Source organism: Vicugna pacos, chromosome 22 (genome assembly GCF_048564905.1).
Source record: "Vicugna pacos chromosome 22, VicPac4, whole genome shotgun sequence".
NCBI classification, from domain to species: Eukaryota; Metazoa; Chordata; class Mammalia; order Artiodactyla; family Camelidae; genus Vicugna; species Vicugna pacos.
In genome coordinates, this window is record NC_133008.1 from 29,575,574 (window position 1) to 29,588,895 (window position 13,322).

The following is a 13,322-nucleotide window of genomic DNA, read 5'->3' on the forward strand; positions in this document are numbered from 1 at the left end:
TCCCTCCCTGATTCCGGCCCCTGTTCCACCCCGCCACTCCCCCCGCAATTAGCCCATCCCCTCTGTTCGATTTCCTGGAAAAATTAGTTAATTACTAATCGAGATGAACTAATTTGAAAATAGTGGTTCTTTCTCACTAGCCTGTGGGCCCCTGAGGGCAGGGCTTCGTCCCTCTTCAGCCCCGTCGTGGTCCCCAGCGCCCGGGCGCACCGGAGGTGACCAGACGCGCCCGATGTGGCAGCGGGCGGAGGGAGGGACGGCGCCTCGGGGCGCCCCGGGGACTTTCCCGCCCCGCTGGGAAAGCGTGATCTCACCTCCTTCCTCCCGCCCCGCCGGACGCGGAAGGGGCGGGCGGAGAGCGCGCGCCTGGACCGAGCGGCGCGCCCTCGGCGCTCGGCATCCGCGGGCACCGCCGCCGGGCCGTGTGGCCGCCAGCCCCAGCCCCGCGGACTCGAGCGGCGCGGCCGGCCGCTCCTGGGATCCCTGGTAGGTGAGGAAGGGGCGAGGGCCGGCTCGGGAGGGGCGGGAGAGCCCCGCGCGCCTGCAGGGGACCCGGCGCCAGCCGTCCCCACTTGGAGCTTCTGGCCCCTCGCGCCGCGTGTTCAGTGTCCCCCTCAACGCTCCAGTCCCCCTTCCTGGCCCAAGTCCTTGCACCCCACCCCTCTTCCCCAACACGCCGGATTACCCGCCTCCCCAACACCTCGGATTACTCCGCAACACACTTTTCCTCTTCCAAGTTTCTGATTTCCCCAAACTGGGCGTTCTCTCTGCCCCAGCCCCTGATCCTCCTGCCCCGCGGTTGATCACCGCCCCATTACTCCACCCCACAAACCCTCCAGGGTCCCGAATCTGACTTTTTCCAGGGGCTTCCGGGACCCGCCTCCCACTGTGGGAGCACGCTTCCCTCCCCCATCCTTCAGCTGAAATGGGTCTCCGGGAATCTTCGGCGCCCCCAACTCCCCATCCCTTCCCCTGGGGGGACCGGTTGGTTGGTACCCGCCCAGGAGCCCATCCAGGTCCGCCCGGTACTGGCCCTTGGTGTCACTCACAGCCCAGGTGGCCCCAGGCCTTCTTTAATGACCTCTCTCTGCCGCTGAGGCAGGGGTTTGGGGGAGGGGGCACCACAGCGTGACCCAACCTGAAGTCTGGGTTCCAGAGTTTGGGAGAGGGTGGCTGGGTACGACAGCCTTCAGAACCTGCTTGGGCCTCTGCGTCCTCCTCCCAATAAGGGCCATTTATTCATTCTTCAATAGACATTTATGGAGCACCTGCTGTGTGCCAGGAGACACTGTTCAGTATGCTGGGCACACAGTAGGGCCAAATAGTGTCCTCATGGAGCCACCATGAGCAAAAAGTGTGACTGGTCACAGCAGTGTGTGCCGAATGCAGAGGGCAGAGATCCGATACTTTCCCCATTGGCCAGGCTTCAGGTTTCCTCAGACCCAGATGTGGGAAGGGGGCTGCACATAGTAGGTGCTCAGTGAGTAAAGGCATGAGGCCCTGCAGCCGGGCTGCCTGGTTTAAATTCCTGCCCCTTAACTTTCTACCTGTGTGATCCCAGGCAAGTCACTCTACCTCTCTGTGTCTCCCTTTCCCAGTGATAAACAGACAGTCAGTCAAAATAGCCTTAACTCGTAGTATTGTTCTTTGTACAGTGCTGGGTACACAGCAGGGGCTCAGTAAACGCTTATTGAATAAATGCCCCTGAAGTCTCCTCCACGTTTTTCAGAGACAAGCTTTGCTATACACTTTGGGTTCTGTGTCTCATTGTTACATTTCTTAATTCACCAAAAGGAGTGGATTGTGCCCCTATTATGTGCCAGTCCTGGTGGGAGCAGATGACACTGTCTTGTTGGGGAGGGAAGATTCAAGCAAGAAACATTTATTGGACACCTACTGTGTGCCAGGCGCTATTCTGTGCACTCAATGATTTATTCAACCAGTCAGTATTTATCGATAAGGTATACTTATTTACTTATGTAAGTACACCTACTGTGTGCCGGCCCCCAGTGATACAGCTGTGAACAAGGCAGACGAACATCCCTGTTTTAGTGGTGCTGCCTCTGGTAGGAAGCAATGCGGAGTCAACAAAGTAGATAGGTAAAATCGATCATGTCAGGTGGTGGGAAGTTGAAAGGAGAAAAGTAAAGCAGGGTGATGGGGGGATGGGCTTCAGTTTTCAGCAGGGTGGCCAAGGTTGACCTTGGTGAGGAGGTGACATTCGAGCAGACATCTGAAGGAGGCAAGGGAGCAGCAGTGTGGGTCTCTGGGGAAGAGTATTCTAGACTGAGGGAACAGCCAGTGCAAAGGCCCTGAGGCCAGCTCAAGCATGGTGTGTTTAAGGAACAGTGTGGCTGGATCAGAGGGAGGGAGAGGGAGAGAGTGGGAGTAGATGAGGGCAGGGAGGGGATGGGGGTGCTTCAGGGAGGACTTGATTAGAAGACTCATCCTAAAACAATTCTTGATTTCTCCCCCTGACCCCAAACCGGATCCTCTTACATCCTCCGCATCTCTTGCATTCAGGCCAAATGCCCAGGAATCCTTGCCTCCTGTTCCCCTCCGATGTCTCCAAACTATCCACACATCCAGCCACTGGGTCTCCCTCCTGGAGGCCACTACCTGGTCTGGCCGTGGTCCTGGTCACCTCCACTTGGCTCCCCTCACCCCCTCCACTACCCTCACCATTCCCCATACAGTGTGCCCTCCCTGTAGCAGCCGGAGGGCTTTTGTGAGCACCTGAGTCATGTCCCCTCCCAGCTCTGCCCTCAGCTTCCAGGGCTCCCTCCTCCCTGCCACCCACAAGGCCCTCCGTGACCCGTCCCTGCCCTCCCCTCCTCCCTCTCCCCCTCACTCACTCTGCTTCAGACACACAGGCCTCCTGGTTGTTCCTCAAACACACCAGACATGGTCCTGCCCCAGGGCCTTTGCATGTGCTGTGCCCTCCACCTGAAACTCCCTTCCCCCAGATCTGCACCTGATCTGCTTCCTCACTTCCTTCAGGTCTCGGCTTCAGTGTCATTTCCTCCCAGAGGCCTCCCTTTATCTCCAGTCCTCAGTAGTCTTTCCCCCAGTCCTCGCCTCCCTCCCCCACCATGGCTCATTTCCTTGCTGGCTTTTTCCATTCTCTGCAAGGAATTCTTTTGTTATTTATCCCTGATCTCCCCCAACCAGACTGTGAGCTCCGAGAGGGCAGGGGTCTGCAGCAGCACCTAGGACAGCTCTTGGCACATAGTAGGTGCTCAAGAAACATTCACTCCGTGCAGGAAGAGACTACCCTAGAGTGTGGGCAGGGCCGTGCGAGAACAGGAGAGGAGGGGTGGGCATGTTCCAGGCGAAAAAGAGGAAGAGAAAAAAAAGTCAGCTGGTATTTATTGATGATCCTTATGCTTTATTACACTGTTACACTGAGTTCTCGCTCATGGCGACCACCACTTTCCTGCTGGTTTTACACGCGAGGAGACTGAGGCTGAGAAACAGACCCCACAAGCTGGCAGGTGGCGGAGCGGGTCCCCCACCGCTGTGGGTGCTCCCCGCCCCATCCCTGGCGCCCAGGGTCAGGTTCGGAGTGGACTTTGTCCTGGCGGCCTTAGAAGGTGGGGCAGGATTTCCAGAAGGTTAGGGTGGCTGCCGGGCAGGGCAGATTGAGTGGACAGGGGAAGCGCCAGGGAAGGGGGGCAGAGCTGGTGTGGTCACTAAGTCAGGGCTCAGGCCTCTAGCAGGTTGTGGACAAGAAACACTGTGTGACTTTATGATTTATTTTTATTTTTGGGGGGATCTAGGTAATTTGGTTTATTTCTTTCTTAGTGAAGGTGCTGGGGGTTGAACCCAGGACCACGTGCATGCTCAGCAGGCACTCTACCACTGAGCTATACCTGTGACTGCAGATAACTTGCCAGGAGTGCAGGCAGGGGCGGTCTTGCCTCACTGATCCTGAGTCTGGCTGGTTCTGTTTGCTCTCCACAAGCCCAGCCCTGAGCTCTGCCGCAGGGGCCTCCATCTCAGGTGTCTGCTGGGGGCAGGCGATGGCCAGGCACTGCTCTGTAACATTTCACCGTGGATTCCTGGAGCTCACTGCAGCTCCGGCAGCCCTCACACGGAGGGCTTATCTTGTACCCATCCCACAGAGGAGGAGACTGAGGCACCAACGTGCATGTGGCCTGTCCCAGGTCACAGCCTGGAAGCGGTACAGCTGAGATTTGAACCCCAAGGGCATATGCTCCCACCGACTGCTCTCTCCTGCCTTGGAGGTGACTCATCTCAAGTGGACACCCTGTCAAGGGGGCAGCCTCTGGCCCTCAGGCAAGGGCCATTGCTACTCTGTTCTAGCTGACTGTCTTCATTTGGAATCCCAGAGTTTCACACAGTCTCCTCTGTTCAACGTTGGCAGCTAATTCAGTTGCTTCCCCCATTGCTGCCAGTGGCATAGTCAGGAGTTTGTGAACTTCTTTTCCTTTTAACATTTTGTTGACCTGAATTTTATTTTATAACCTGAATTCCAAGAGGGACACAGATCCTACGTACGAGCTTGAATTTTCAGAGTCAACACTTTGTGAAACAGAACGTGATGTTTAGCCCAACTCATGCCCCTTCCTTCAGACTTTGTCAGTTAAAAATTGGAGGGTACGTATCAACCTGTGTTTGATTGTTTTCTTTTTAAGTTGCTGCACGGCCAGCTGTCCCCAGGAGCCATCTGCAGGTGGGAAGAACGGTCCCTCTGGAGGGGGATGGCTACTGTTTCAAGTGGTTATCTTGCTAATTTCAAAACGTTTGGCTGACTTGTGGTCCCACCTGAATAGAAAATCGTCGTCATTTTTACCCCATGTTGTAGCCTCCAGCGAGCTCATGTCAGAGACAGGAGAAACTATACGCTTTGCCTTTCTCTTACTGCTCCCTCCTGCCTGCATGATGGCAGCGTCTTCCAGGAGTACTCGGGCCGTGAGCTCACTTGCTGAGGGTTAGCTCAGTGACAACTAGATTAGGCTGTTTCTCCGGCCACAGAACCAGGTCCACGGAAGCTGGAGTCCCTGGCGATGCACTTTGGAGACCGCAGGCTCGCTGGGGCCTGGAGGACCTAGAGCCAGGCTGCCTGAGTTCCAGTCCAGCTGTGCCCCTTACATCCTTTTTTTCATACTAATTCTTCGAGATCTGGTATGTATTTTTTTTCAGATCTCAATTCAGACATCACACTTTTAATGGTTTAAATGGAATCTGATCCTACCAAAACAAAGTTGGGTTTAACTGGGGCTGGGTGGTGGTGAATACTTTACATTGCTCCAGCTTTTCCATTTTAATTAATTAAAAATGAATAAAATTTACAGTTTACTTTCTCCTCAGTAGCTGTAGCCACATTTCCAGTGCTTAGTGGCTGCGCGGAGCTGGGGTGGCCAGGGCAAAGTCCCGCAGGCTGCGGGCTCAAACTTCAAAAGTGTATTGTCTCCCAGCGCTGGAGGCTGGAAGTCCATGGTCAAGTCCACGGCGGAGCTGGTGCCCTCTGGGGCCTCTCTCCTTGGCTTGTGGACAGCCATCTTCTCCCCGTGTCCTCACATGGTCCCCTCTGTGTGTGTCTGTGTCCTGATCTCCTCTTCTTACAAGGACACCAGTCATGTTGGATCAGGGTCACACTCATGACCGCATTTTAATGACCTCTGTAAAGACCCCGTCCCCAAATACAGCCACATCCTGAGGTCCTGGAGGTTAGGGCTTCAACATCTGAATGTAGGAGGGGACCCAGTTCAACCAGTAACAGCCAGTTATGCCCTGTAATAACTATATGGGCTAGAGAGACAGGCATTTGGTCCTAGGGTTACAAACATTGGTGCCATAGGGCTGTCCTGCCCATCGCTAGCTGTGCAATCTAAGTCAAGCTTGCCCCACTAGGGAACGGGGGAAAAAAATCATATGCCTGTTTCGTAGCCTAAGTGTTGGCAACTTTTTTCTGGGAAGGACCAGAGAGTGAACATTTTCAGTTTTATGGGCTGCACAGGCTCTGTGGCAGCCACTCAGCTCTGCCGTTGCAGCCTGAAAGCTGCCATGGACCACTGCACGTGAGCGAGCGCGCCTGTGTTCCCGGAAAACTTTATTTGCTAAGGCTGCCCGTGGGCTGTCCTCGTGACCCCTGTCCTACCAGTTGTGCAGAGTGTCATGGGGCAGACTTAACTGGAAATCTGAAGGAGGGTAGGGAGTGAGCCATAGAGTTACTTGAGGGAAACAGTGTTCCAGGCAGCAGGAGTAGCCAGTGCAAAGGCCCTGAGGCAGGACTGTGCCTGGCAAGTTTGAAGAATAGTGAGAAGGCCAGTGTGGCAGTTAAGAGATATATAATATACACTTTGTATACCCACTAGACTGTCATCTCCAAGAGGGAAGAGCATTCTGATCTAGTCTTCTCTCTGTCGTATGTTCAGTGGTACCCAAGACATGGCAGGTGCTGGAAAATTACTTCTTGAATGAATGAATGAATGAATGAAATGTGTGTATCCCTTCCTCCTCCTCACATACTTCTTTATTATTTGCAACGAATATGTTTAGAGTTTTTCCTCTGTGGATGGTACATTGGCTCGCTTTTTTTGTTTTGTTTTGTGTTAAGCTCACAAGGTCTCTTTAAAATTTGAATCGATTGCTAACTTGGCACAACTGAGCAGATTCCTGAAAATTTGCATTTCTGGCTTCACTTGAAAAATTAGCAGATGTGGTCCCACTGAGCCTGCTCTTCTTCTTGGAAACATGCATGAGTCAAGGCCACTGTATTTGGACAGGTCAGGGTGGCTCTAGGTTTTCAGGTAAAGCTCAAGTCCCCATCCCTGGCCCACAAGGCCCTGCATGACCTGCCCTTGTCCCTTCCCTGTCCTCCCCTCCTCTCTCTCTCCCCCTCAGTCTACTCCAGACGGACCTCCCTGATGTGCCTGCAACATGCCATGCATGGTCCTGCCCCAGAGCCTTTGCACAGGCTGTTCCCGCTGCCTGGATCTCTCTTCCCTCTAATGTTCTCAGGGGTCACTCTCTCCCCACGTTTATGTCCTGCTGAAATCTCTTCTCATCGAGGCCTTCCTAAACCACACTGTTTAAAACTGCAAACACACACGCCCAGTTATTGGTGTACATGACCCTCCTTCCTTCCTTGTTTTCCCTGGGGCATTTGTACCTGGATATCCCTACTGTGACGTGCTGTGAATTTCACCCCTGTATTCGTTGATTGTCTCCCACAGTAGGGAGTCAGCTCCATTTGGGGTCTCTGCTCGTTCCTCCTCTCGATCAGGATTTCAACATGTCAGGCTGCTTCCATTTTCGAAACAGCCAGACAGCCGACTGCCTTCTTTCATCCTTCCTCTGCCAGCAGCGCCTCTCTCCGCCACTTCTGGGCCACTTCAGCTCTGCCCTGCTCTGCTCAGTCACGTCCCCCTCACACCTCCACCCTCTGACGTCGACTCCCCCAGACTCACCCTGTTCTATATCTCACCTTCCTGGATTCAGTGACCTTGGCCCTAAGCCACATGACATCTGCTCAAAATGCATTTTTTTAAAAATGCTGAGTCATTGACAAACAATGGCTGTGATTTAGCAGCAGAGGGGGTTGATCGATGAGTCAGCTCTTGATTTAGACCAGGGTCCCCCAACGTCAGCATTTAGCAACATTTAGGGCCGGATCATTCTCTTGGGAGGGGCCGTCCTGGGCACTGTGGGGTGTCCAGAAGCATCCTGGTCCCCACCCCTTGGATTCCAGGAGCATCTTTCCCTGCATTCATGACAACCAGAAATGTCCCCAGACGTTGCCAAGTGTTCCCTGGGGGGATAGAGTTGTCCCCAGCTGAGAAGCCTTGTTCTAGGCTGTGGGGTGTCACTGTGGGCACCAGTGTGGAACAGGTGGTGGGACTCAGCCCTGTTTAGCTGAGGGACAGAGAAAATGTTCTCTGCCCCCTGGAATGGAAGTAAGGCGATGCTTTCTCCAGGTCTGAACATTATGTACCTTGAGCACCTGGGGACTTAAATTTGGGATTTGGGACACTCTCCCTGTTGTCTTTGTTCTGTGCCCTTGGGAAAGACCTTTCTGTGCCTGTTTTTTTTTTTTTTAAATGGCAATACTGGGGATTGAACCCAGGACCTTGTGGATGCTAAGCATGTGCTCTACCACTGAGCTGTACCCCACCCCCTCCATCTGTCTGTTTTCTTTTCAACAATATTGGAAGGATATGAGTGTTGACCTCATTCATTCTTTGATTCATTCTTTCAACAAGGATTTGTCAAGTACCTGCTCTGGTTCTGTGAACCCATGGTGCATGGGAGAGAGGCAGCCTGCACCCTCTGATGCCCATGGTGGTCGGAGGCAGACAGAAACTGCAAAACGTTTAACACACAGGAAAATTCACCCAGTGGCCAGTCTGTTGTGGGGAGAACAGGGTGATGTGGGAGAGACAAACTGGGATGGAGAACCGGGTGGTCATGGAGGGCTCCCTAAGGTGGTGCCATCGTACCTGGGGGCTGAGGAGGAGCTTAAGGTCATCCAGGCAAAGGTCTGGGGATAAGGTGCTCCATGCAGAGGGAACAGCACCTGCAAAGAACCCAGGTGGGAATCAGCTTGGCATTTTCCGAGAAATGGAGAGAAGAGGAAGTAGCCTGCAAAACTTGGCAGCAGGGTTAAGCATAGAGCCAGCCCTCAGTCATGGTTAGCTCATCACATTAGTAATGCTACCTGTATCAGTCAGCTATTGCTGCATGACAAATTACTCCAGAACTTTGTGGCTTCTAAGCAACAGACATTTATTATCTTACAGTTTCTGAACACCAGGAATCTGGGGGCAGATGAGCTGAGTGGTCTTGGCTTAGGGTCTCTCATGAGATCGCAGTCAGGTTGTCTCATAAGAAGGCTCAACTGGGGCTGGAGTCCCAGATGGCACCCCCATGTGGCCAGTGGTGGGAAGCCTCAATTCCTCCCCCACTGGATCTCTCCAGAGGGCCTCTCACAACATGGTGTACTCCCCCCCAGAGTGACAGAGTGGCCAAGAAGGAAGCCGGTGTCTTTATTTTATAAACTTATGTCCCAAGTGACACCCCACCACTCCTGCCATATACTGTCAATCCCAAAGATCAACTCAGGCAGCGGTGAAGGACTGCCCATGGCTGTGAATGCCAGGGTCACTGGGGCCTTCTAGGAGGCTGACTGTTCCTGAGAGAACATGCATTGAGTGCCTGCTTGGCTTTCTGACATCAGGCTCAGAACTTCCATACATTAGCGCAACTCAGTTCCCTGAAACAATCCCATAAATGGGCTGCTTATCATCCTAATAGGCAGTGAAGTCGTGTAACATATCCTCTGGAGCTGGACTGCTTGGGTTCAGATGCCAGCTCTGTCACTCACTGGCTGTGTGACTGTGGGCAAGTGACTTCACCTCTCTGACTCGCCTTCTTCTTCTGTGAATGGGGGAAGTAGTAGTGGCTACCTGCTGGGTGAAACCAGACAGGGGTCAGCTGCTGTCCTCTTGCAGGGGAGGAAACGGAGGTTGGGGGAGGTGAAATGTCTTGCCCAAGGTCACCTTGATAGGTCTGGTGGGTTTTAAAGGCATGTTGTGGGGGAGAGGTCTGGGCTGCCTCCCAGAGCCCCCTTTCTGCTGATAACTTTGTCCTTCCTGCTTCACAGGTCTGCTCTGCAGCCCCCAAGGGACCTGGTACCGTGAGCACGTAGGGACGCCAGGCGTGCAGTGCAGGGAGGTGTCGGCGCAGAACATGCCTCCATCACCCACTGTTTCTCCTGCCGGAGGCCACACCCACCTGTGCCCATGGCCAGCACGGGTCCTTCGCTCTCTGGCGCCTTCGACATTCTAGGCGCAGCAGGCCAGGACAAGCTCCTATATCTTAAGCACAAGCTGAAAACTCTGCGGCCAGGCTGCCGCGGGGCAGACCTCCTGCACGCCATGGTGCTTCTGAAGCTAGGCCAGGAGACTGAGGCCAGGATCTCCCTGGAGGCCCTGAAGGCCGACGCAGTGGCCCAGCTGGTAGCCCGCCAGTGGGCTGGTGTGGACATCACCGAAGCCCCAGAAGAGCCCCCAGACACGTCCTGGGCTGTTGCCCGGATGTACCACCACCTCGCCGAGGAGCAGCTGTGTCCAGCCCCTGTGCGGGAGGAGGCCTACCTGGCAGCCCTCCGAGCTTTCAGCGCCAGGGACGACCACCGCCTGGGGGAGCTCCAGGAAGAAGCCCGGGACCGGTGCGGGTGGGACGTCCTTAGGGACCTGGGGAGCGTCCAGGCTCTCCACGCTGATGTGGGCTGCCTCCTGCGGTCCTCAGCGTCGTCCTCCGGGACCCGCAGCAATCCACAGCCCATTGAGGATCTTTCAGGCTGGAGCCGAGGGCATTCCCTGAGATCCACCGGCAGCCCAGCCTCCCTGGCCAGCAACTTGGAAATTAGCCAGTCGCCCACCATGGCCCTCCTCAGTTTGCACCACGGCCCACGTGGGCCCAGCAAGCTGTGTGATGAGCCCCAGCCCAGCCTGGTGCCCAAGCCTGCCCCTGTGGGCTGCCAGGAACCCGAGGAGATGAGCTGGCCTCCGTCAGTGGAGGCTGCCAGCTCCCCGGTGCGGCCAAGCAGCCCGGCCCCCAGGCTTCCCGAGGTGGCTGAAGACGCATGCCCCGCCATCCTGCATGACTCCCCTGAAGCTCCGGAAACCAGCACCCACTACCCAGTGGAGTGCACGGAAGAGCTCGAAGCCCAAGCCCCCACATCTCTCCCCTCGCCCTCCAGAAGCGACCCTATCACAGACCAGACGCCACTCCAGCTTCCAGAAGACACCACTTACCCCACGGCCCAGCCACGCCCACCAACTCCACCAGCCCCCAAAGCCTCCCCTCCCTTTCCTTCCTCATCGACCCCTCCTTCGGCTCACGAGACCTTCTCAAGCCCGGGTCCCCCTCCTCCCGAGCTGGAGTCGTCGGAGCAGAAGTTCTATAACTTCGTGGTGCTGCACGCAGGCGCGGACGAGCACATCGCGCTCCGCGTGCGCGAGAGGCTGGAGGCCCTGGGCGTGCAGGACGGGGCCACCTTCTGCGAGGACTTCCAGGTGCCTGGGCGTGGAGAGCTACGCTGCCTGCAGGATGCCTTAGACCACTCAGCCTTTACCATCCTGCTGCTCACCCCTAACTTCGACTGCCGCCTGAGCCAGCACCAGGCGAACCAGTCTCTGATGAGCAGCCTCACGCGGCACGGGTGGCAGGACTGCGTGATCCCCTTCCTGCCCCTGGAGAGTTCCCAGGCCCAGCTCAGCCCCAGCACATCCAGCCTGCTCACCGGCCTGGTGTGGCTGGATGAGCACTCCCAGATCTTCTCCAGGAAGGTGGCCAACACCTTCAAGCCCCAGAAGCTGCGGGCCCGCAAGGCCAAGTGGAAGAAGGAACAGGACATCCGGGCCCTGAGGGAGCAGAGCCAGCACCTGGAGGGTGAGCGGCAGCAGGCCTCAGTGTGGAGTGCTGCGTACTCATCCTATGCCCATAGCTACCTGTCCTACCAGACGCAGATGGAGAAGCTCCAGGTAGCTTTCAGGAACTACATGCCGTTTGGGACTCAGCTGCCCTCTGGCACTCAGGTGCCCTTTGGCGGACAGGGACCCCTGGGAGTCCCACCACCCTTTCCCACCTGGCCTGGCCATCAGCCGCCGCCCCTGCCTCCGTGGCTGTCAGGCACTCCTCCACCAGCCTTCCCGCAACCCCCTGCCTTCTCACAGCCCCCAGCTTTCCCCGAGCCCCCGGCCTTCTCACAGTCCTCAGGTTGCCCCCAGCCCCCAGCCTTCCCGCCACCCCCGGACTTCCCACAGGCCTCCCCTGTGCACCCTCAGAGCCCTGGGCTGCAACCTCTCATCATCCACCATGCACAAATGGTACAACTAGGGCTCAACAACCACATGTGGAACCAGAGAGGGACCCAGGCACCCGAGGACACGACACCGGAAACGGAGTGACCAAGTGACTGGGCCTGATGCCCTCGGCCATGTTCCCTCCCCACCCCCCTCTCCAGGGGAGGGCACTGGAACACGGGGTCATCTACTTTAAGGTTACTGCTGGGGAGACCTTCTGATCTCAGGAAATAGTGCAAAACGGGCCCCTTGACTTTCTGGCCCTTGAGATGGCCAGAATTGGATGTGGGTTTACAAGTTGTCTCTCTCTCTGGATGGTGGTGATGGGGAATGGGCTGAAGGGTATTGGTTCTGTGTTTTAACTAATAAATATTTATTGAATATCTCAACAGCGCCGTTGTCCTCTGGGAGGCCTCTGCCCTGCCATTTGTCAAGATAAAAAACGTGGCTATTATTGCCCAAAAAAGGGAACAGGAAGGGAGAAGCCAGTCTGCCTGTTGAACAGCATAAGCCAGAGTTGTGCACATTTGCTCTTGTTTCATTGGTCAGGATGTAGTCACATGGTCCATCTCTGGCTGCAAGGGAAGCTGGGAAGTGTAGTCTTCTGATGGGCCATGTGCTTTGCCAAAAGTGTTGGTTCTAATGCCAGAGAAGGTGGAGAGAAAAGACACTGGGGGTACATTTTAGCTGATTCTTCTGCAGTCCTTTTTTTGGGGGGGTGGGTATCTGCCTTGATGCTCCTACCAAGGCTGGGCTCAGATTGCTCTGCATGACCTTGAGCAAGTGCCTTCACTTCTCTGAGACTCTGCTTTCTCATCTGAGAAATGGGTTTATGATGTCATTGTTTCAAGGTGGCTGGCAGATCATGTGTGATAGCACTGAAATACCAGGCACAGTGTAAGCGCTCATTAAGTGCGTGCCCAGCACGAAGGGGATTCATCTTTCTCTGGGTCACAGGCCTTTTGAGAATAAGAATAAAATTAATATTTGTTGAGCACTCACCATTTATCGATTCTGGAGATTTTAAATATCTAAATGTATTTTAATCTTCAAAAATGACCCCCTAAGTAGAAGCTTCTATTGTTGGTCTCATTTTACAGATGGGAAAAATGGAGGCCAGAAGAGGTGAATTCTGGTTCCCAAACTCACCCAGATCGGAAATAAGATTGCAATTAAGTAGCCCGATTTCCAAGGGAGAGGGTGAAGGCAGGCCCAGGAAGGCCATATTTGGACCAAGGGAGCCAGGAAGCTGCAGGCCTCCTCCCACCCAACTATGTGATTTGAACATTGACTTGCCATGGCCTTCCCTCCACCATTAGCCACCCCAAAGGGCGGGCCGAGTGTGAGTCACCCAGGCCGACGTGCAGGGGCGGCCGAGTGTGAGTCACCCAGGCCGACGGGCATCACTTGCTGTTTCAGTTGCTGACTCAGGTTTTGTCAGGGCTCCGCTCTGGGCCTCCCCGCCGTGAAGTGAAACCTGGGGAGGTA

At 55.2% G+C, this 13,322-nt stretch overlaps 1 protein-coding gene across 2 annotated transcripts; it reads left to right on the forward strand.

Moving 5' to 3' along the window:
* Positions 1-345: 345 nt before the first annotated feature.
* Positions 346-12,219, forward strand: TICAM1 (TIR domain containing adaptor molecule 1). Of its 2 annotated transcripts, none has more exons than XM_031689675.2 (2): positions 346-490; positions 9,629-12,219. In XM_031689675.2, exon 2 carries the CDS (start codon positions 9,768-9,770, stop codon positions 11,937-11,939), a length of 2,172 nt encoding a protein of 723 aa, XP_031545535.2. In that variant the 5' UTR covers positions 346-490; positions 9,629-9,767; the 3' UTR covers positions 11,940-12,219. The 2 variants fall into 2 exon arrangements, with proteins under 2 accessions (XP_031545535.2, XP_072803129.1); XM_072947028.1 differs by having other exon boundaries at positions 346-486.
* Positions 12,220-13,322: the final 1,103 nt, after the last annotated feature.